This window comes from Balaenoptera musculus, chromosome 9 (assembly GCF_009873245.2).
Source record: "Balaenoptera musculus isolate JJ_BM4_2016_0621 chromosome 9, mBalMus1.pri.v3, whole genome shotgun sequence".
Lineage (NCBI taxonomy): Eukaryota > Metazoa > Chordata > Mammalia > Artiodactyla > Balaenopteridae > Balaenoptera > Balaenoptera musculus.
This window is the reverse complement of record NC_045793.1, coordinates 62,376,359-62,401,205: the sequence shown is the minus strand read 5'-3', so window position 1 is coordinate 62,401,205 and position 24,847 is coordinate 62,376,359. Positions and strand designations below refer to the sequence as shown.

Sequence of the window (24,847 nt, the reverse complement as noted above, 5' to 3'; positions counted from 1 at the left end):
TAGATGTTTCTCAGAATGAAGCCTTTGAGAATGAAGCCACCTCAGCCTCTCCCATACATGAGGGTCAAGAGTGGTACTCATAAGAAGAACATCCCATCGGTCTCTAAAATCCATTAGAACTATCATCACGCCAGTATCTGAGAAGCCATATCCCTAGGACCAAACTGGCAATGTCCCTAACGAGAGAGCACGGCGCTCCTTCTCTGTGAGGGCCTAAGAACCCTACGCCACCTTCCAAGGGCTGGTGTGGTGGTTCAGGTGGCAATCCCATCTGGCCATAGAATGAGCCCTCCAATGATGAGAAAGAATGGCTCAAGACTGGCAGGTCTTTCAAATCACAGAGAACAAGTAGCCAAAATTAGTTTTGAACAAATAAACACAGTAGAATGCTGGATGTGCCAGGCCCACATTAGGTAATTTTTGCCATTTCTTGATGTCCTTCTGAGGTTATTTCTGAAGGGTGTTTTCTTCTCAAATCTCATCCAAATCTACTCTTTCCCAGACCCTCTTTGTGCTCTGGGAGGAGGGACTGCTCACTGTGGCCTGAGCAGGAAACAGCTTGTGACACGTTGAAGCATCCTAGCATGAGAGCTTCGGTGCTAGGGCCAAAAGGGCATTAGGAATTATCCCTGACGTATTTCTCCAAGGCAAAGCAGCACATGTTAATCCTCAAACAATTTAAAAATACTGTGATATTTATGTTATATAGTAATTTATCTTAATAGCCGTATTGCCTCCCTTCTTCTAACTTCTTCCATTGTTCTACTCTAGGACGTTCATACATTTTCTGCAGGGCTTTTCCCCCCTAAGTGTTTTCTTCTTGTGCTACGCTCAAGTATAAGAAACTCAAAGTCCTCTTACTTTTTGTTCAATTTAGCTTCTGAGATGTTAAGAAAACTCATAGAGAAATAGCACCAGTCTGGTCCAGTTTAATAAATGGATATGGTCAGGGTAAATAATCTCCAGTGAATCAAACATCCAGCCCACATCCAAAATAAACAACAGACCTAGTATTAGTGAGTAGTGAAACGTACGTTTTAAAGGAAGTAAATGAGGGCAAATGAAGCACTTAGTCCAGTCCAAAGCTCTGCACTGCACATGATCCTTGGACACCCCACTCCTCCTTACCTAGCTCTGTCACACTTTCATCCCATTTTTTGAGGTTCCCAAGCATGGTAGATAATTTTTTTTAGTAGTTGGTGTTCTTATAAAGAAATTAAGTAAATGAGAGCTAAATGTACAGATCCTGAAATTAAAATTGTAAACCTAGTAAACATCCCTACACATCATCCTGTTTTCTTCAAAATGCTCTATGAAAAGAGGTTAGTTTTTAAAGCAGGGATGGCTGTCAACCTTTGACATAGCTATTAGGAATGCATATGTATTTTGGTAGCTGTAAGAATACTAATCAAGTTTCCTTTTAGTTTCCGTGCATTATACCTTTAAACATTGCCAGTCTTCTTTCAAATATGAACCACTGGCAGGAGAGTTAGATAGATATGTACACGTCCATCACTGTTTTTGAAAAATCCAAAGCAGAAAATCTAGTGACAATGGGTCAGGAGTAGTGCTATCATATCTGAGAGAGAAAAAAAAATTATTATATCTACACTCACACATGTTTAAGATAAGCAACAAATAAATATTTGTTGACTGAATGAATGAATGAGGAAATAGTCTTAAATGGAGCGAGCTGTCAACAGTATCATACTGCAGACAGGTCAAATAGGCAGGACCTATGCAGTCACTTAGATTGTCAATTTTGCAGGTTTTGGAAACCTTTGAGAGACTGGGGAGGTGACAATGGATTGCAGAAGGAATTAGAGAGAAGGGTGCGAGAGCCAGGAATTTTGACCATTCTTCCAAGATATTTGGATAATAAATAGAAACAGGAGAGTGTAGATGTAATCCATCAGAAGCTTCTTGTGCATTTAATATTGTGCATTTAATAACTTAATGCGTTATTTATAATTCCACTTTCTTCTAAGAGAGGCATGGAGGCTTGGAACTTAATTTTTTTTTTTTTTTTTTTTTTGTTACAGTTTCAGATATACAAGTTAGAGTCTTATGTTTTCTATACTGTCACTATTTTCACTAGAACAGATATATCATTAATGAAGATTTAGTAGTTTTAAAAATTCATTCTTTAGTTTTGCCATTATTTGAATATTGATGCTTGATTTGACTTAAAGTTAGCTTAGCAGCTTTAGTAGGTCAACCTACTGAACATAAATAATATTTCAACTGTGGTTTGGAAAGAGTTCAAATACCACAGATATGAACTACGAAGAAGCTGAAACTTTCTCCTCAAACTAGAATGTTGTGTAGTTTTATTTCAGCTCTCACACAACTCAAAAGCCTAAAAATCCCCTAACATCATGATGTTGCTTTCAACCACTAAAAAAAAATCATGATTTCTAATAGGATATAATTCCTTATAACTTGATGGGAAGGAAATCAGGTGAAACATGTAGACATCAACAATCCCTAGTACAGAATAATGAAACAGAAAACTTTTTTAAGTTCACAGCTCTCAATACAGAATGACTATATTTTTGGCTTCATGAAAAGTATTTTTAAGTCCAGGGTATTCAAGCACGCCAGCTTTTCCAGTTGTCCAAAACCAATAATGGGCCTTCTGGTTCTCCTGGCAGGCTAACACCTTTGAACAAGGTTGCGACTGCTCAGTGTAGAGCAGTGCGAAGAGAAGACTCCCTTTACAATTTTAATAACAAATATCTGTCTAATGCAGAATCAGAGCCAAGCTGCCAAACTATGTGGCTGTTTTTCTTCGGGGATGTCAAATTCTAAATGCTATTTCTGTCCTGGGCCTAATCAAAGGGAAAGAATCATTAGTAATCCAGCGATTCTTGTTGTGGAAAGGGCTTTGACCTACATGCCTATCTGCCCACCAGGATTCTAAATGAGCTTATTAACTCATTTGACGTGAGACAACTAATAGTGACAACTTGAAGTGGCTGCCAGAACATGTGGCGTGTCAGCCATTGGCTTCAAGACAGATGATTTTCCTCCCCAAATCTCTGACACATATGGTCCTCAGCAGATGGGGTACACCCTGTGTGCGCGTGTATGTGCGCATGCGTGTGCAGAGCCTGCCAAGACGAAAACTCCGATGGATCAAGGCACCCAAAATGCTGCCAACATTTCCCACAAAGGTGCTGAGTCTAACCCACAGGCCCGGTCAAGTGGGGCCCTAATGTGGAACACAATGAGTTACTGCAATGTCTTCAGGGCGTTGTCAGAATTTTTTTTTTAATACTTGTATCAGTGCTCTTAATTAATTCAAGTAAGTTGCAGCAGCAACAGTGCAGCAGGGAAAATTAAGTTTATTCCAAGAGGAAGTTTTTTTTTAAATTGTGGTAAACTATACATAATATTTATCATTTTAAGCATTTGTAAGCATACAATTCAGTGGTATTAAATACACTCACAATATTGTGTATCCGTCATCACTATCTGTGCTCAAAACTTTTCCATCATTCTAACGTAAACTTTGTACTCTTTCAACGATAACTCTCCTCACTTTCCTCTGCCCCCAGTCTCCAAGAGTAGGTTTTTAGGAAACATATCACGCTGTTATGAACCTCTCTTCTCTCGTAAATTGGTGTCCTTCTTCTCGGATTTACGGAGAGGGTTCACCCTGAATAGTTTCCAGCCACTCATTTTGTGCTAGAGGAGTCCTAAGAGTGTCCACCAGAGCCTAGATTCTTAAAAGCTCGCCTGATGGGCTGTGGAACAGTCCTTCCTTTTAGGGAAAATGACACACAATTCCTTAGGTTTTATTATATATAATGAAGTATGACTTTCCTATTAGACTGAAACATATGAATCATCCTTTTGTAAGTCAAACCTAGCTGTATATTGTCAATTTCATTTGCTTTAACCTAATAGCAATCAAGAAAAGGAGTTGAGTTACTAAAATCTGGTACAACACTACAATTTTCATCACATTCTCCACCAATTCTTTGTTATTATGGAGTTTTTTCTTCTTTGAAAAGCGTAAGTAGGTAGAGTACGTGAACAGTGATCTTTTCTCTTACCCAAGTAGATGTTATTAAAAGAGACTGCAATTGGAGATTTTAAATAATGATGGTTCCAACAGTGCAGTTGCTTAATAACTGCTTTATATGTAGAGTTACATTGTGTGATTATAGTATTGCCAATTATTATTTATGTTAACTTTACCACTAATTCAGTGACAACATTGATCCAGGTAGACTTTATGTGCCTGAGAGGGCATGTAAGTTGGCTTGTAATAGTATATACTTTCATGTGGCTTATTTTTATTTTAGAGATTCTTTGTCTTCATATGATGATTCTTCAACTATGGGTAGATTGTAACTATCTGATTTTTGTGTTTTTCATCCTGTAACAAAGATACAAATTTAGTCTGCAATCAAATGATTTTTGAAATACTTTAAGAACGGAAAAGTCCCAAGAGGCAGTTTTGCATGGTGGTTAGAGCACTGGCTCTAAAGCCAGACTGCTGGGGTTCAAACCCAGCCCTATACTGTATTAGTTCTGTGATTTGGGAAACTCACTTTTCCTCCCCATACCTCAGTTTTCTTATTAATGTAATGGGTTAAAAACAGAGTTGTTCTGAGGATTACATGAGTTAATACATGAAAAGCACTTAGAATAGCACCTGTTACATAGTAAGTGCCATATGTATTGGCAACAATTAAGCAGTTAAGTATTTTGACAACCCTCTTTTCATTAATGTAGAACAAAGCTAGCCTGATATGTTTTCTAAAATATGCCTCTTATTACATAACACTCCTCTGAAATAAGAGAAATTAGGAACTAAAAATAGAGCTTGATTTAACAAGAATTTGATAAATGTTAGTTTCATGCCTCCACCACCCCCTGCTTTTCCTTCTTTCCAAAAAAAAAGGGCTTTTCTTGACTTTTCTCCCAAGCCTTTGTATACAGTAATCACTTCATTGAGTTTCAGCTAAGAATGTATTTTGTCCATACTTGAACCATTTTGCACCTGCAAAATGCTCATTCATCATTTTCTTCCACTGGGAAAGTATGAGAATATTTGTCACAAGACTTAAAGTATTACAGTTGGTGCTATACATATCTGGGAAACGATAAAAAGAAGTTGCTAAAACATCTATCTAATGTTAAGAGCCCAAAGTATGACTAAATTATTTATAATTGTATTATTCAAGAAAAGGTAAAGTTCTGTCCTCAAAAAATTCAGAGTCTTGGACAACCATTCATTGTTTATTATTTTAGGGAAAGAAAAGATGTTGACTTTGGTTAGAGCCAGTGCCAGGAATAAGAAGTGTTGGGTTTCTCTAGCTGAACTTTCCATACAGGGTAACCTTAGACCATGTATTGGCCTTCAACTGAAAAACCAAAATGATTAATTGTATCTGGGTAAGTTTGTAGCAAAAACTGTGCAATAAGTACTTCGTATCACTATGTAATGTATGCACAGTCGCTCTTAGTTAAAAACGTATGTAAACCAGTGGGAATGCCAGAGGAGCAATTCCAAACCCCCAGTTTCCCCCGCCTAGACCAGGTCTCCTGTTTTGTTCACCTCTAGCAGCTGGCACAATATCTGCTCTTTAGTCACTGTTCAGTAAATGTTTGAGGCCTGGATGGTTGAGTAGATAATATCAATTAGCTAAACATTGAGAATGGAGAGCTGAGCAAAATCACATGACATCCTCCCACAGTCTATGGGCAGACATATTAACACGTGCAGAAATGCAAAGTTGCAACTGTAATGAATGCTCAGAAAAAGAGGAAAATGATGTTATCAGTGCCTCTAGAATAGGGATTTTACCTGACCAGAGAGGCCTTCCCTGAAGCCATGTTGTTTAAAATAAGATCTGAGGGATGAATAAGGATTAACTAGGAAAAGAGAGAGGTAGCCACATCCCAGATAGAGACAACAGCACATGCAAAGACCCTGTGGCAGGAGGGAACATGGCAAGTACAAGGAACTGAACAAAGGCCAATGGTGCTAGGGTGGCTAGAGAAGAGGCAACTAATAACAAATAGTTTTGAAAAGGCCACAGGACCACACCATGCAGGGGCTCACGAGCCTTGGAAGGAGCTCTGTCTTTACCCTAAGAGCAAAGGGAAAGGACTTGAAGGGTTTTACTCAGATTAAAATTAGAAGATTGCTCTGGCAGCAATGGACGGGTGGGGGAATAAATTAGAATGTGCTAGAACGGATGCATGTAGAGTATTAAGGACTTTGCTGTAGTCTGAGCAAGAGATGATATTGATTTGGGGTAGGCTGTAGAGGCATGGTAGAGGACACAGAGGTGGATGGATTTGAGATTTAGGAGCATATTGTTAGGTGTTGGTGATGCATTGCATATGACGGATAAGGGAGTGCGATACGTTAAGAATGACTCCTAAGTTCTGGCTTGACATGTGGAGGGATCTTGATGCCCTTCCCTGAAATAGAGAATGCTGGAAGATGATCAGGTCTGTGAGTGAAAGAATATGACTTTGTCTTTGGAAAGGATGAGTTACTTTTGAAATTCTCTTTTTCCTGACTTCTTTTATACTGCCTTTGTCAGCTCTCCCTGCCGCCTTTTTTTTTCTGGGCCACTGTCTTCCCCAAATCCCCACAAGACATCTCTGTGTTCTTTCACTCCCACCCAACTTAAATGTTGGTACTCTCCATGGTTCTGACCCGAGCCTCCAGCCTCTTTAATCACTCTAAAGCTGCACTGTCCAACAGAGTAGCCATACGTGGCTACTGAGCACTTGACATGTGGCTAGTTGGAATTGAAATGTGCTATAAGTGTTAAATACATGTAGGATTTCAAAGGCATAACATTAAAAATAATGAAAAATAAAATCATTAATAAGAGTTTTATATTGCTTATGTGTTGAAATGATAATATTTGGGGTACATTGGGTTAAGTAAAATCTGTTATTACTTCCTTAGTGTGGCTACTAGAAAATCTAAAATGACAAATGTGGCTCACTGTATATTTCCAGTGGACAGTGCAGCCCCAGACACTGATCCTGCTGTCACCTCATTCCTGTCTGCTTGCCCCACAGAGCTGCTTACTGTCCCCAGAACATTTCACATCATTTTATGCCTCATACTCTCTCCTTTTCCAGAACTTTCGTCCCCCTTCTTTCCTACTAGATTAAATATGATTCATACCTTTTTGTTCAGAGCAAATATCTCTACTACTATATAAAACTTTCCTAATTCCTTAAGGTAGAATTAAACATTTCTGCCTCAGAGTCTTACATGCTCTGTTAATACCTTTTTTATAGCTAATTCACATGTTTGTATTTTGTTTTATATTCGTTTGCCTCTCCAGCCAGATTGTAAGTGTGTGCAAAGTGCAGGTGCAACCTGATTTATGTCTATAATTATGTTAGGGGGTACTGGGTACCAGGTTGGTGCTCAATGAAAGTCTGGTGAATAACAATTGCTCTACACATATTATACAGCTACTATGTGACTGGTTCTGACTTAGATGTTTTAAGGCAATATTTCAAATCCTCTCAACAATGCTGCAAGGTAGATATAATGATCCTCATTTTGCATATGGGGATCTTGCAAAAGCTCAAACTGTTAGTAAATTATAGAACCAGAATTCAACTACACTGACTGAATCAAAAAGCCATGGTTTTTTTCCCTGTGATACCATGTATACTGAAAAATGAATTTAAAAATGGAGATTATATTCTTACATCATAAAATAGGAAAAAACACCAATTTCCTAAGATTGTTAGAAGATTAAATGCGATAATCTATATGACGTGTCAGGGCAGTGCTTGAAAACAGTAGGTTTTATTAAACATTGGCTTTCTTCCATCTTGAGGTCCATAGCATAGGCATCTTTAATTTCTGAGAAGGATCAAAGTGGTTTACCTAACCTCCTCGATGCCCCTCAAATGCTTACACTCATGTTCACTTTCATTCACACTCATCCAAAGGTCATGAGACACAGACTTCTCTGGGGCTATCGACTTTAACCCAGTCCTCTTTGTGTATCCCCCTGATGTTTAAAGAAAGTGGAGTAGAGAAATAATAAGTAGTACTGAGGGTATTCAATCTGTGGGTGTGTTTGTTGGTGAGGATTAGGGCAGGAATAATAGCAAAAAAGGAATCAAGCCTGGAGTCTTTCAAGGCTATGTTCCCTTGGTGAGTTCCAGAAAAATCATTTGGAGTAGAGTGCTGCCTCTTTTCTTCCTGTTCTGTCTTATCCAGCTATGGTATTTTATAATCAGAACCACTTTCTTTACCATCTCAGGAATCTTTGTAGGAAAGGGAAAGGGGAAGTGTGACAGGGATAGACATTAATTGTGGACCAATACTGTTCTGCAGGTCCTAGGTTGAGATGCAAGCCTCTCGGGAAATAAACTTAAGCAGGTAAAGTGTGAAGATATGTTGCTATGGGGCTGTTTTCAGGTAAGGGAAAGTGGCCCCTCTATAACCTCAGATCCTTGTAATTCCCCTGGAAAAGCAATATTAAGAAGTCTCTCAGTTGCTGTTGGTAGGGGACCAAGGCTAAAGGGAGCTCATGCACTCAAGGGTAATATAGTTCCTTATCCTCTTGGCTCTCCTGGCTCCCTCATTTCAAGTTAACAGCAGAACCAGTGCCTTGTCCAGAGTTGGGAAACTTTCTCACCAACCTGTGCTCTTGTTTGTTTTAGATCAAACATAGGGACAAGTACACAGTAGGGCAGAGCTTCCACTATAAAACACTCAAATTCTCCTCCAAATACATAATATATTGAAAAGCCTTCTGATCCATTACAGAACCAAACTACATCCCAAAGGGCAGGGAATGAAGAGAATAGGGAACTTAGAGCCTTATACCATTATTATTATTGTTATCATTATCATTATTTTAATGGTGTGTTTTACCTCTCAAACTAGCCCTTTGAGTTTAGGGCCTTTGTTTTAAACTTCTCTGTATCTATTACCATCCACATAGCAAGTACTTGGTGTTCCTTTGCTAAGTGGTGGAAACATTCACCCTTATGCTGTGTAACGGACAAGGAGATTCCAGCTTGAATGGAGAGCGCAAGAAGTTATAAGGAAAGATTCTTTGAAGTTAAAATTTGGAATCTTTAGGAAACTGAATATTCTCTGGCACTTAAACTTGAGATTAAGAAAACAACTTCAAATCTGGGGAGAAATTTTATATTCTCCCCAAAGAGAGAATATTTGTCTGATATTATACAGAGAGAAATTCCATGGCCAAGAACATGTAAAAGATAAGAATGGCAATTACTTGGCTGCTCCAGAAAGTTTAACCTATATTAAAAGAAAACGAGAACATTGAATTTTAAAGGGAAACATTCAGGTTGATTTATCTGCCAGATTGACTTGTACTCAAAAGGATAAACAGAAGGTACTTTTCAATTCAATCCATTGAAACGCCAAAGCATCATGAACTCTTACAATCAACTGATTTTGAGGCAGGTTTTCTTTGTTTGATTCATCTTGAGCCTCGACATATCTTTTGGGGAGCCGATTTAACTATGGCCCTTCTCCTTTCTCTTCTGTTCCCCTTTGCATTTGGCTAAAGTCAACAGACTTCTTTCAAGTAATGCCTCTACCATATCAATGGAACATTGCTCTAGTTACTAAGAGTCCCCTCCAAAATCAAGCCTCTGGGGAGAATTGAGGCTTTAGCTTAGTGAAAATTCCTGTGTTCCCCTCAACCTGGGAGAAGGTTTGTCTCCACTTCCTGTCCCATTTTACTGTTGGTTTATAAAAGGATGAAGAGAAGAGAAAAATCTGTAAGTTTAGTGAAATTTTAAATAGCAAGTATTCATTAACTCCAACACAAGCATATGTTGAAATCTTTCTTAACATAAATTAGAGGTACATGCATGTATGTAAAGAGAAAGACAAATACCATATGATACCACTTATATGTGGAATCTAAAACATGACACAAATGAACATATCTATGAAACAGATACAGACTCACAGACATACAGAACAGACCTGTGGTTGCCAAGGGGGACGGGGGTGGCAGAGGGATGGATTGGGAGTTTGGAATTAGCGGATGCAAACTATTATAAACTATTAAATACAGAATGGATAAACAAGAAAGTCCTACTGTATAGCACATGGAACTATATTCACTATATATTATCCTGTGATAAGCCATAATGAAAAAGAATATATATATGTGTAACTGAGTCACTTTGCGGTACAGCAGAAATTAACACAACATTGTCAATCAACTATACTTCAATAGAATTCTAAAAAAATAACAATAAAAAAAACTGAAGGAAACACACCAAAAATTAATAGTTGTTATAGATAGATAATGTAAAATTTTCTTTCTATGCTTTTCAATATATGGTAAATTTTCTACAGTGAAGATACAGTATTTTGATAAACAGAAAAAATTAGCATTATAAAAAAAGAAATGGTAATCAATAGCCACTCTCCTTTCCTCTATCAACATGCCAAAGGACCAGAAGCTTGAGAGACCTAAAGACCCATATCCCTGTGGGTGATACTGAGGTGTGAGTTTGTGCAGGCCTGGTAACCCCTCTGGGACTCAGGTTCCTCACCTGTGAAATGCAGGAGTTTGAGTGCCATGGTCTCAGTTCTATAATGCCTGAATTCTATGATGGGCCTGCCACATCACACACTATATTAACTGAAAATGCTTCTTGTTGCTAGTAACAAACATCTCGACTAATAGTGGCTTAAATCACAAGAACGCTTTTTGTTGAGTAAACAGAATGTTTGAAGGTAGGTACTGTAGGACTGGATCAGGAGCTCAGTGAGGTTGTCTAGGAGCCAGGCTCTTTTAAATTTTTTCTGCATCATCCTCTTTAGCTGTTGGCATTCATCTGAGAGACTGTTGCCTTGTGGTTACAAGATAGCTATCACATCTCCAAGTAGGAACAAAGAAGCAGAGGCAAAAGTTTCTCTTTGCATCCAGTAAGGTCCCCACATCTCATTTATCAGAACTGAGTCAAAGGATTAACCTAGCTTAATCAGTGGCAAAGGGAAATATTCTACCCTTGTTTTAGATGGATTATCATTCATCCTACACATCTGAGGGTGAAGAATAGTTGCTCACTGACCTGAACAGGTCAGAGTTCTAACAGCAGGGAGGAAAGAAGGGAGAGGATGATCATTGGGTAGAAAACAAATGTGTCTGCCAGAAGCACTTAATAAAGATGTATTGAACAAATGAGTGAGGGCCACGTTACGACTTTCATGGATCCTAAAAACTTTTGCCTTTCTAGGTACTTTCCTCCATAAAAATGTTTAAAATTATATTTTACAACTGAGTTGGTATAAAGAAAAATGTAGTCCAGACTGTATTCATTACTATATATGCTATTATTATGTTTATTTTTTATTCTGATTTCAAAAATTAAAATGGAGACATTTTCATGAACCTTAGTTACTGGGTCATGGCTAAGTCCATCTTGGGTCTGTGTTGTCTGTCCAACTGGATGGTAAACACTTGAGGGTGGAGACTGTGTGCTAGGTTTTGTTGATGCCCTCAAAGCCCCTATCGCATCACTATACGTCTAAGAGCTGCTCAACAAATACTATGGAGTTGACCTAACACATCACTGTTTCTTCCTCTAGGGTGAACCTGGTCCTCCTGGTCCTTATGGTCTTCCAGGAGCCCCTGGTATTGGACAGCAAGGTATTAAGGTAAAGATACTGGTCTCTCAGCCCATTGATGACTACTGAATTTATTGTAGGGCTGGGGGAGCTGTGATTTGAACTCTGCTCAGTGTTACTCTCATGGATGCAAGGAGGCTGTCTGTATGAGTTACTTACAGGCTAGACGCTTGGACACTGCAATACCCTGGTCAGGGGCAGTTACCACAAGAATACTTTATGTATTTTTTGATTTGGTTGGAATGAAAACTTTGCTTGTCTCCAAATACCCACCCTCTTGCCAACATACATCTAGTTCTGTTGAGTTTTCATGGTTTTTAAATGTTGGCATGCAAAAATGTTACTGGGAAGTGAAACACCTTAACATGTCAACTATCACCTGCTCACATCAAATAAGCACAGAGGGGCAGAAACCAGAAGAACCATGACACTGAATAAGTAAATGTTGATGGAGAGGTTTGTAGGGAACTAGAACAGACTCGAACACCCAACAACCTTGGGTGCTCTACATCATGCAGGATGTACTAGAGCAGAAGTGCTTATTTTAAATGGCTTTTCTATGTCATTGGGAAAATAAGACTTCGACGCAGGGCTAAAACAGAGAGCAGTACAAAACAGTGCACTTTGAATGTAATCAGGTGTCACCATGGAATGCATTTAGACAATAAGCACATTGAGATTCCAGGGAAGGTGGAGTTATACTGGCAGAGTTACTGGAGAAGGGTTCTGAAGGAGAAGAAATGTGAAACAGAACTGAAAGGCGAGGTGAAATGGAACAGGGCAGGGGGGCGGGGGACACATCCCCGGATGGTGGCGAGGGGGCAGAGAACAGCACAGGCATTGTTAACTTGGTCATTTCAATAACCAAAAGGAGTCGTACACAGTCTGACCTGTCAATTGCTACGTAATCGTTTCTGAAAGCTGAAATTGCATTTAGACAAGAAGGAATGAGGAACGTTTGGGAGTAATTTGTTCACTTAAATTCAAGGCATTTTTCCTCCTCTAGATTTTTTTTTAATCTTTAAGAGTTTGAAAAGTTTGACAATTTTGCTATTTATCTTTGTTGAAATCTCCAGAGTATTTTGTGCTATGTGTATTCTTCATTTAAAAAATCAAACTTTCATTCAATTATTTCTTCCTCTTAGGAGGAAAGAGGCAAGGAAGGAAGAGCTGGGCCTCCAGGACCGATTGGTGTCGGTGAGCCGGGCCAGACAGTGAGTAGCAAGAAATTCTAGGTGGAATTAAAAGGACAAATATAGTTCTTATGTGCTCTTTTGGGTTAGAATAAATGTTTAAACTAAGCCATCTTTATCTTTTTAAACAGCAAAAGACGATAAATATATAAAGACCAGATCCAAGTGTTATTTTTTTTATAACACTTGAAATAGGGATATCTATCTATCTATCTAACACTTGAAATAGGGAAAGCTAGCTATCTATCTATCTATCTATCTATCTATCTATCTATCTATCTATCTATCTATCTATCTATTTATATTTATAGGATATGTACAACAGGCTCTCTCTTACTGTAATCTTTTGTGAGATTAATCAGCTTGTCCTAGAAGGAAGGAGTTCTCATATGTCAAAATTTCCTAGCAGATAGGAGATATAGATTCATACCTAATGTCTATACTTTGTAACTGACTTTCCTGTAACCATGAGAAAATCACTGAGAATAAGGACCTTGCTCATTACCTAACCCGTGAGTATACTCTAAAGCTAGAATTGATCATGGTAGACAGGTAATACCTGTGTTATTTGCAGCTTCTACCTTATGTAGCTTTGATATTTACTATTGTTGGAAAAGAAAAAAAATTCTGTCAAAAGAGAGCTGGAGAGGAAATGAATAAAACATGACTATTCTGGAATAAGAAGCTTTTTAACTTTTCAAGTAATCATTATTCTCCCAGGAAAGAACAGTAGCTGACTTGCTGGGGTACAAATAAAAACAACTGATTGTGAATAGTTGGTCATCCAATTGGGCTTTGCATTGCATAGTTCCTCACATATAATATTAACAGAAACATGTGCTTCCTTGCTGTACTCTGAGAATGAAATGGTACCATACTGAGGGCCAGTCTTTTCACCAATGTCTCGATACACTAATTCAAAAAAGAGAACATCATATAAAGGAAAAATCACTGGTCTAATTATCTACTATGTTTCCACTAACTAGATAGGTCTCTTAAAACTAAACTACTGAGAAAGAAGAATATGAGCTCCCTGCAGACACTGCTGGTTCTACACTGGAGAGGCTGGAAACCTAGAAAACCGAAACGACATCAGCTAGAAATATACAGGCCCAGATAGGTTGCCATGTATAGAAGGAGTACAGCAGAGAATTTGGGAAGTTTTAGACAGAAATGAAAAAATCTTTTCACAATGTTCTGAATAAGTGGGAATAAAAGTGAGCTTCAAGTTTCACTGTAAAGTCTTTATGAACTGTCCAAAAGAACCTGAGATTTTTGAAGCAAGCATAAGATCTCTTCTTTTTCTTCCACATGCCTACTTTTAACTTAATAAACTTAATAAAGAGCTCTGCCTTGCTGCTGGATCCTAGGAGAGACTGCATGGCTAATCATGGGACAATACATGACCATACATGTTGAATTTTTTCTTTTTTTGGCTACGTTAGGTCTTTGTTGCTGCACGCTGGCTTTCTGTAGTTGTGGCGAGCGGGGGCTACTCTTCGTTGTGGTGCATGGGCTTCTCATTGCAGTGGCTTCTCTTGTTGCGGAGCATGGGCTCTAGGCACTTGGGCTTCAGTAGTTGCAGCATGCGGGCTCAGTAGTTGTGGCACACGGGCCCTAGAGCTCCCAGGCTTCAGTAGTTGTGGTGCACGGGCTTAGTTGCTCCGCGGCATGTGGAATTTTCTGGGACCAAGGATCGAACCCGTTTCCCCTGCATTGACAGGTGGATTCTTAACCACTGCGCCACCAGGGAAGTCCATGTTGAATTATTCACCATGAACTGGGTGTTATACAAGCCATCTAGGCTATGTGTCGTAGAAGTTCATCATTATTCTTGAAGATACAAATAGTTTCATGAGTAATTGGCTTAGACTCCCATGGCATCTACTCCATTGCTACTTTTCCCACAAGCCACACCTATAGCCCCATATGAACAGACAAAGGAAGAACAAAACTGAGCATGTTTTGCTGGCCTAGCTGGAAATAGACTCCTGTCCTCTTCATGAACACAGAGTATGAAGATATTTGTGTCCTAGGTGAATGCTCACCAAACCACATCCATTTTAAAGAAGGCTCTAAACAAGTAGACAGGATGTCAATCAATCTATTTGCACAGCTCTACTACCACCCACTCAGTTTTAATGAGTGGCTGGGATGGAGGTTATACACAGGATCAACATAAACTTCTTTTTAACAAACCTAATATGGATACTGCCACTGCTGAGTGACCAACCTGCAAAAGGTACATGCAAGCCTGATGTCATCTTTCTCTGGAAATGGCCAGTCACACTGGTAGTATCAATATGTTGACTAGCTGGAACTCTTTCATAATGGAGAGGGTCATGATGATGGCCATAATTGGTGGGGAGGGGGGTCAGGCAATTAATCAAGTAAGGATTTGCCATTACTGTCCACCATTGAAGGACTTACTGAATGTCTCCATAGATCTACTATGATGCATATAAATATGGATATATTTGTGTGCTTCAAATTCATGGGTTTCATGAATCTGAGAATTCAACAATTTTGAAAGTTCTTAGTTGTTATCTCTTCAGATATTTTCTTTTTCCATTCTCTATTTATTTAGAAATTCTGTTAGACATTTAGTTGCATTTTAAGGTGATTTCCTCAAATCTAACTCATAATTCACAAATTTATCTTTGTCTGGTTATAAAATGTCCTTAAATCATACCTTGTATTTTAACCTAATGAGTATTTTAAAAAATTCTTAAAGCTAATTTTAAAAATCTGCCTTTTTTTTTTTTTACTAATATGTTTTTGCTATACTGTCCTCTTTGCTTCTTATATTTCTATTCTTTTCTTAAGACCATTAAAGTATACTTCCTTTTTTGGTCTCTATTATTTTATCCTATTATTTGGCAACCTTGGGGAAGTTTACATTATATTGGCTCACTTTTACTCACTGAGAATTATTTTCTTGTATGTTTTGTACTCTCGCATCTGAACTCATTGTCAGCCAGGCTTAATTGTGAAATCCCAAGTGTTCTGTGTGGAGCATGTTTGAGAGAAGTGTGCATTTGCATCTCTTATGTACTCCAGGCACATCCTTGATGTTAATGTCTTGATTAAGGTGTCCCCAGACCACCAACATGGTGTCACTTGAACAAACCCATACACAGCACAGGACCAGGTTAGGAGTTTTCGGGCCCATTTAGAGCCCAAGTGAAGGTAGACAAGATTCTTGTCATTCATAACACTGTGTTTATGGGATGGCTTTTTTCTACCCTGCCCTTTCATTGAAGATATATAACTTTGAAGGTCTTAGCTTTATGGGGGGGGATCTTAGTTCTAATTTTCTCCTTGTTTTCCATCGAGTGAGCCAAAGTCTTTGCTCCTGGTTCTCCCTCTTAGACTACAAGACTTTGTCCTACCATACAACCACACTTTTTACCCAGAACAGTTATAGTGTCAGCTTACATGCTTACCTCTAGCGTTCAGCGCTCTTTTTGTTTTGGAACCCTGTGATTTCCCTTATTTATTGATTTTTGGGGCCTTCATTTCAAAGAAAAATGTGTATTACTTGCCTTTCTGTTTGTAGCTAGAGAGTTTTCATGATATTGCCAGAACATGACATTCTTGTTTGTTTTCTTGCTATCCAATCACAATTACACGAATTAGAGTGACATTGTGAAGTCTCTGATTTAATTGGGAACTAAAATCATAACAAAGATGGGAAGGATCTCAAGTAATACATGAAAATATTCTCCCAAAATGTCATAATAAAAAATCAACAATGAGAGCTTTTTAATTATTTCAAAGTAACATAAAGACTTACCTTAGGACTGACAAAGGTTCTGCTGAAAGAACCTTTGTTTCTTTGCCTGAATCATTTCAAGTGGTTTCAGGTTTAGTACTAACTACTCTTTTTATATAACAGTGATAAATAAATCTGATCGACTGAATTAATATTCCAGCTCCATGACCTAACTTTGAACTGTCAGCTACCTTCTTTAATTATATGATTACCACTGGTTTTGTGTTGGTCTGACAGATGACTGATTCATGAATAATAAATTGATTCAGACTCTCAGGGTGATCTGTTTGTTTTTTGTGCAAGGATACTCAGAGCACTATCCGTGAAAAATATCCCCTGAAACAAAACTATAATTATTTTGAAGTTAAAAGTAAAGTAGATTTCACTGTTTTAATATTAAGGATAATTTTTATTATTATTGAGCATATTTATATGTAGCATATGCTTGCAATGTATATTGAAACCCCTTTTATTGATTACCCACACTATTGAGATTATTAAGGAAGATAATCAGATAATGGACAGTCATATTTTATCTTTTAATGTCTCATATAAAGTATTTCTGATCAGACTCTGTTAGCTGATAATTAGTTCCTTCCACTAGATATTTTTAAATTAGAAGTGTTCATTAGAAGCCAAATAAGAATGTCGTAGCTATAATTAGTTCTCATGGCCTTTGAAAAGGACACTATTTTTTACGAGCATTTTTGTCTTTTAAAAAATAATCTTCAGAACCTAGTGGCAAGACGGGAATAAAGACAGAGACCTACTAGAGAATGGACTTGAGGATATGGGGAGGGGGAGGGGTAAGATGTGACAGGGTGAGAGAGTGGCATGGACATATATACACTACCAAATGTAAAATAGCTAGCTAGTGGGAAGCAGCCGCATAGCACAGGGAGATCAGCTCGGTGCTTTGTGACCACCTAGAGGGGTGGGAGGGAGGGAGATGCAAGAGGGAAGAGATATGGGAACATATGTATATGTAGAACTGATTCACTTTGTTATAAAGCAGAAACTAACACATCATCGTAAAGCAATTATACTCCAACAAAGATGTTTAAAAAAAAAATAATCTGTTGGTACCGTCTTAATAAATTAACAGTATAGTTCATCTAACCCAAGTACTTTCTCTTTCTCTTCTCTGGTTGGCAGTCATCTTTCATCTTGACTGTTTAACTGGAAAACTTGAGAATATACTGATGGTGTAGAATATTACTCTGACAGTTTCCAGTAATTAAACCTTGAATCACTCTTTTTTTTTAATGCTCCTAAGTGACTGTTCACAAGCATTAACGCTGTTCTCAGCAGCTTGGAACACATGACTCCTAAAAGCCTTCATTATTTTCATTTTCACCTTGGCTAACGTATTCTAGAAATGCAGAGACGAAGGAAGGGTCTGTGCTTACTCTGTGCAGCATGCCTCTCTCCATATTGCTTAACATAAAGCCGTTCACTCTGAGACTACCTAGTTTGTAAAAATTTTATAAAAGGACATTCTTAGCAATTGCAGGATTCAAGGGAAATATAATTTTGTTAGTGATAGCAGATATTTATTGAGTGCTTAATATGTAAGAGCTTTAAATCTCTCTGAGCTAATCTTTATATTAATATGTGTGGTTGAGGTAGGTACTATTGTTACCACCATTCCGATGACAATGCGGAACTTTAGAGAGATTGAACTATTTGCTTAAGATCACATTGCTAATATGTAGCAGAGCGGGGGCTTGAACCTCAGTGCAAATGACACCCAAATCTGCTTTTAGTTATCATGCAAGACTGTAAACTTTATGAGACGGGGAGCAGGGCTGCCTACTGTTTTCAGACCCTAGCACAGTGACTCGCACCTACCAGGCTTTTGGTAAACATTTGTTGAACGAATGGGGAAAAAAAATGGAATGGACTGGAAAAAGATTCCTTTGCATTCAATGTAAATTGAATTAGTTTCATTTGTCATATCGGTGGGGAAGAAGAATAATTTGTTAATATTTTTGGTATCGTGTGTGATATTAGCTAGGGCTTGTCTGTTTAGTTTGCAATCTAGTTTTCACGCTTATGTTTATTTTCCCCCTCGTTAATTGCTCTAACATTAGAGTAAGCTGTCATGGATATTAGAGCTTTGATTAAGGTCTTGGATGGTTAAAAGCTAGTTTTCCCACAAGCATAGCAATTTAAATTGAATTAAATGCTAGCTTTTTCCTTCAGTTAAAGTCTTTACTAAATTGGCTATGCACAAATACTAAAGAAGACTCTTTTAAATATACAGTATTAGGGAAAGGCAAAAAAAATTAAATATGGGATACAGTTAGCTTTCTCTCTCACAAATCTGTAGCTGTGATCAGTCACTTACGAGCATAATGCTGTATCCTAGTTCTGCTACCAGGCTTGAGTAGAAAGTATCTCTTAAATTACCCTGGATTACTGTATACTGAGTCCCAGAATCACTCAGAGTGTCTGCTGCGGGCTGGCTTTGGGGCTCTGAGCAACTCAGTAGACCTTGTTCCATCAAAGATTTACTGCCCTGGCAAGAAAGCCCTAATTATCTTTCTAGGTCCATTAGAGGAAAAGCTCCAGTTCATGCTTCTACAATTCTTGTTGTTAGTCCCTTTTCTACTTTTTTTTTTTTTTGCCCTCTGGCCAAGAAGAAAGAGGGGAAAACTTTATAACCTTTTAAAATTCCAGGTTTAAGTGACTATTTTGCTATTATTTTTCAATGAGTATGTTTCCTGTCAGTCCATTTCAAAGCCTGGGACTGTGTTGTTTTTCTTGCCTTATGTGAGAAGTCCTCACCTATCTGAGTGCCTTTTTAAGGAATAGCCACATGGGCTTCTTACTTTTAAACACCGAGATGGAAAATCCTGTTCCTCCTTAATGATTCTATCACGATTCCTACTTGCACATAAACCTCCAGTGGATTCAACCAGTTCCTGAAAGAATTCAAGTTTGAATCTAAATTTATCAGGATGGAAATTAAAACAATATATGAATAGAATTCAGGGCTTTAAAACAGCTGTGTAGTGATTTCTTCACAGGGCTCCCCTGATACCTAATTAAATTATTAATCACTTCACATCCTTCTCCAGGCCACACAGTCCTAGATTTTTAGCCTTTCCTCATAGGATTGATTTCCTCATCCTTATTCTGAAGCATCACTTAATTTCCATTTTCCTCCCATGTGAGAACACCAGAATAGAACATCTTATGACAATCAAATGGAACAAGTATTTAATACAATAAGAATATTATTCTTCACAACTCTATGATTCTACTGATCAGTATGGAGTTTACTAGAAGGATTCTCACTAATCCCATGAACAGGACTATGCCCATGTGAACTGAAATATGACCATTTTCTTTCTTGCTGTCTCCTCCCTTCCCTCTCCTCCCATTCTCTCTCTTTCTCTCTCTCTCTCTTTACTCTTGCTCCTCATCCCCTTGTATCCTAACCAGGGTCCCCGTGGGCCTGAGGGAGCACCAGGAGAGAGGGGCTTACCAGGAGAAGGACCTCCAGGACCAAAGGCAACAACAACACCTTCTACACTGAGGAAAAATGCTTCGTATTGCATGGTCATGAATTACAAATTTAAAAAAATGTGTCCTAGCCAATTATCCCAGGTCAAGTATTCTCCTGACCATCTTCACCCTATTAAACAAAGTAATATGTAAATTTCCCCTTAACATGAAGCTATAGTGACATTTGCAAATATAAATAAGTAACTGAAAGGCTACTTCTTCATATAATTACTGCATATGAAATTAGAGAAATCTCTTAAAGTATTTTGTAGTCATTAAAGTCACAGTGATAAATAGCATCTTTATGCCCAGAAATTAAGTTACTGAACGTGGCTATACCAAGCTTTACCCACAGCTTTGTTTTGTGAAACGTACAGAGGAAACAGTCTAATAAAACAATTTGTCATAGTACTGCCATTAACATAAGAAAGGGAATGTGGGTGGGTGGAGGGAACTGGAGTTACCATATTACCAGAAGGAGCAAAATGTTATGCAAGGCCTACCTTTTACCTGGCAATTGAGAATTTAAATGTTTCCACTGCCTCCCATATGTAATTCTTGGAGCTCAGGTTCCTCTAGACCAGGGCTTGGCAAACTTTTTCTGTAAAGGACCAGACAGTAAATATTTTAGGCTTTGTGAGCCATACGGTATCTGTTGCAACTACTTAACTTCTGCTGCTGCAGCATGAAAGCGGTCCTAAACAATGCATTAATAAATGAACTTGGCTGTGTTCCAATAAAGCTGTATCTACAAAAAACGTGCAGTGGGCTGAATTTGGCCAATGGTCTGTACTTTGCTGATCCCTGCTCTAGACTCTTTACCCATAATATATGGCTCATTTGCTAAAGGCCACCTAGGAAATGATTTTCCAAGACACTTTGGGCAGCATCAACAAAATTTCAGAGTAAGTAAGGATAAACTTTGGGGTCCTTTTTCCTTCTTTTCTAAAATCTTTCCCCCAGAGACACATGCATGCATACACGCTACCCAGAGAAGCATGTGCTGCTTTCTACGTGTCTAAGACCTTCCACTTCAGTCATTCAGTCGAGTCACTGAGATCCAGCCTTCTCAGTATGGCCTCACACTCTAAAATTGCTTCTCATTTTCAGCCTCTTCCACCATGATCAATATTCAGTTATCTATGAGAAACCTAAATCTCAACTAAAGGGAAATCAATTGGTTAAAACAAATAATTCACACGAAGTTGTAACTGCTGGATTGAATTTTAAAAGAAGCCCTTGTTAACTAACAAATTTTAATTTGTTATAGTAAATGGAAATAATATGTTGGATGAAGGGGACATTACTTATGCTCTTGACTAACCAAAATATCATCATCAGAAGTCAGAGGCCAGCAATTTGGCACTACATTTCAGAAAGTTTCATAATACATAATTTCTTGAATTGTTTTTTGGCACATAGTAAATTTCTATTTATGTGTAGCCCAAACAACCTGAAAATTCAGTAGCCAGAATTATTTCTCCTTATAATCTGTGGGGTTTAAAAAATAAGAAATAAGTGAGAAAGGAATAAATGAAACACTGCAAAGCATATTTCAGGGCATGTCTTAGTGACAGTTTCAACTGTATGATATAATGATACACTCCTTCATAATAACCCACTCTGACTCATCAAAGAAAGAACTCATTATATTCAGTGTTGTTTTAGGGTTGACTGGACACAAATATACTCTGTGGTAACAATCAGAAGAACCCATTAGTCAGAATACTTCACTCCCCAACCAGCAAGACCAAATCGGAGTTTTCTGTATGTTCTTCTTGGGGCTACTTTGCAATGACGTGGGGCTACTTTGCAATGACGTAGGGCTTAAGTGAAGAAATTATGAATATAGAAGGACATTGAGGTGTGTTTTCCTGTTTCCTAGGTTTCCTGCAAATGTTCTTTGATTTTGCTCTCGGTTCATGAAATGTGTGCTATTTCTGATTGATTCCATGGTTTGTTTTTCATACAAATGCACAGTGTTATGACTTCATTGATATTACATTACAACCAGAGCTATTCACATAGTTCATGTGACTCTAGAAGCATATCCAAGCGGATTTTCCATGAATTCTTCTAAAACTAAGTTTTCAATAAATGATTATAAATTCTGATATAAAACATGTAATAAATAATTCAATCTTAGCAAATATTATTTCATACGCTGAGAGACAAATTTTCATTGTGTAATGGATCCAGTTATAGAAATGTTGAGGAAATGGAAGACTGATTCTGTTAGTTATAATATGTGATTGATCAGATCTCCCATTTCCAGATATATCTGATTATATTAGGAATGGAGCGCTTTTCCAACTTTAGTGATGCTGCAGGCATTCTGCTTGGATAGATTCTATTTATGAATGTTAAGGCTAATTTTCTTTGGCAATTTACAAATCTTGGAGTTAGAATTACCCATTTGTAGTTAGCAGTGAATTTAGATGCTTTGAATGCTTGAACTGTTTTAAAATCCTGAATCTTATTAGTGCGTTGATATCCCTTCCATATACTTTCAGGGTGAAAAAGGTTCTGAAGGACCAGTTGGCCCACAAGGATTAGAAGGCCCGTCAATCGAAGGGGACAAGGTACTGCAAAAGGGTGTATAATAGAAAGGATGCCAATACAATTATTTTTTTCATTGTCCTTTATGTATGTACATTTATGAACTATGTACAATCTGATGATCATACACCACAGGTATCCAGTTAATTATAAAGGCCTTAAAGACCAGTGCAAAGGGAAAGCTGCCAGAAGGGGAAGAGATATAAGAAATGTGCAAAAAACAGAGAACTCAAATCAGTTTGGAGTCATTTATATGTCAATATCTAAGCATATCATTATATTATATATTATATTAAAATAACGATTGACATTGATGATTATCTTGGGTGTTGTATTTCTACTTGAATTACTTATTCCTTTTATTTACTATTTACTGGTAGCTGTCTCTTCTGGGCATCTGTATTTAAATAGTAGAGACAGTGGTAAATAGTGAATTATACAAATTTTAGATGTCATACAAGTCTTGGTTCAAATAGCTCAGCACTGGTGGTGTAACTCCACTTCCAAAGTACCTTAAAAATATGTAAGATGCTCTTTCTTCCTTTGGAGTACTGAGTACAAGAGAACTGTTGTGTTATGAGTTTAGTAAATTAACTTATCCAGGTGTTGTTGACATGGCATTCGTGGTTTTACATCTGGAGCTCATGCAAAGAAAACACATTAAATATCAGAACATTATCACATAATAATTGCAAAACTTTCATCTGCTATTCCCTTACCAAATCAATACTGTCTTCCCTTTCCCTTCCCCTTTCTTCCTTTCCTATTCTTTTATATTCTGTGATTCAAGTGGCTAGATAAACACCTCTATGATAAGGACTCTCAAATATACACAATTGTTGCAGCACAAGGAAGCAGCTTTAATATAGATATTAAATGTAAGTAATAATACCCCAAAGAGGATCTCTCTTATTTTATTGAATATTTGCAGAAGAGTGATATGAGTTGGGTTTGGAGTTAGGGGGAGTGAACTTGAATCTTGCTTCTGCCATCTATCAGATGTGTGACTGGGAGTTACTTAACCTCATCTGGAAAATGGAGATGCTTACTTTCAGAGGGTTGTTGTGAGGATTAAATGAGATAAAGCATGAAAAGCATTTAGTGCACTGGCTGCCACATGATAAGCAATCAAGTTCTAAATCAGAATAGCCCAGCTTTGAAGTAGAACTTGAGTCCTTTACATGTTTCCATCCATGATATTTATTTAGACTAGGGAGTGACACAAAGTGAAACACTGAAAAGCATATGCCAGGACATGTCTTAATGACAGGTTCAGGTTTTTAATATTATATAAAGTAGGATCTAATGATGTGCTTTTGTTCATAAAAACATATTTATTTTAGCCCAGGCATTGGCAAACTACAGGGCAGGCTGCCTGTTTTTGTAAATAAAGTGTTACTAGAACACAGGCATACCTGTTCATTTGGGTATTGTCTATGGCTGGTTTTGTACTACCAAAACAGCATCATTCGTTATGAAAGAGACCTTATTATGACCCAAAAGCATAAAATATTTACTATCCAACTGTTTAAGAAAAAGTCTGTAAACCCTGATGTAGTCTAAATACAACTGACATTAAAATAAGAGTATTTATTCATGTTGCCTAATCCAGTGGTCAATTCTCAGTTGCCAATTTACTTGACCTATCAGTAGTGTCCTCTGCTAGGACCTTCACCTTCTTGAAACAATCTCTTCACCTGATCTCTCTGGCTGCACCTTATCAGTCTCTACTGCTGGTTGTTCTTCATCTCTCTGACCTCTAATACTTGAAGCCTCCAAAGGGCTCAGTCCTTGAACCTTCTCTCTTCCCTATCTACTTGTAAACTCACCCAGTCATGGCTTTAAATACCATCTATATACTGAGGGATCCCAAATTTATGTCTCCAGCTCAGGCCCCTCCTGCCTACTTGATACCTCCATTTGGATGTCTATTTTAGGCATCTCAGGCTTAACATGTCCAAAACAAAGCTCCTGTTATACCCTCCCCCAACCTTGCTTCATCTCAGTCTTCTCCTTGTCAATAAATGACAAGTCTATTCTTCCACAAACCTCAAAAACATCCTAGGGTACTCTCAATCTGTAACAAATCCTGTTGGCTCTACTTTCAAAACCTATTTAGGATCTGAGCACTCCCCACCACCTTCACTCAACAGCCTGGTCCAGGCCCCCATC

General features: G+C 37.9%; 2 protein-coding genes across 2 annotated transcripts in view; one reads left to right on the top strand and one right to left on the bottom strand.

Moving 5' to 3' along the window:
- The window catches only part of COL28A1 (collagen type XXVIII alpha 1 chain), a 160,136-nt gene that overhangs the window by 28,095 nt on the left and 107,194 nt on the right, over positions 1-24,847 (top strand). Inside the window, 4 exon segments of the mRNA XM_036862947.1 lie at positions 11,597-11,665; positions 12,781-12,849; positions 20,054-20,122; positions 22,630-22,699. Coding sequence (XP_036718842.1) covers positions 11,597-11,665; positions 12,781-12,849; positions 20,054-20,122; positions 22,630-22,699 — 277 coding nt within the window.
- The window catches only part of MIOS (meiosis regulator for oocyte development), a 158,499-nt gene that overhangs the window by 93,248 nt on the left and 40,404 nt on the right, over positions 1-24,847 (bottom strand). The window contains exon 2 of the mRNA XM_036863838.1: positions 20,620-20,717. The gene's annotated coding sequence lies outside the window, so the exon portion shown is untranslated. The remainder of the gene's footprint in view (positions 1-20,619; positions 20,718-24,847) is intronic.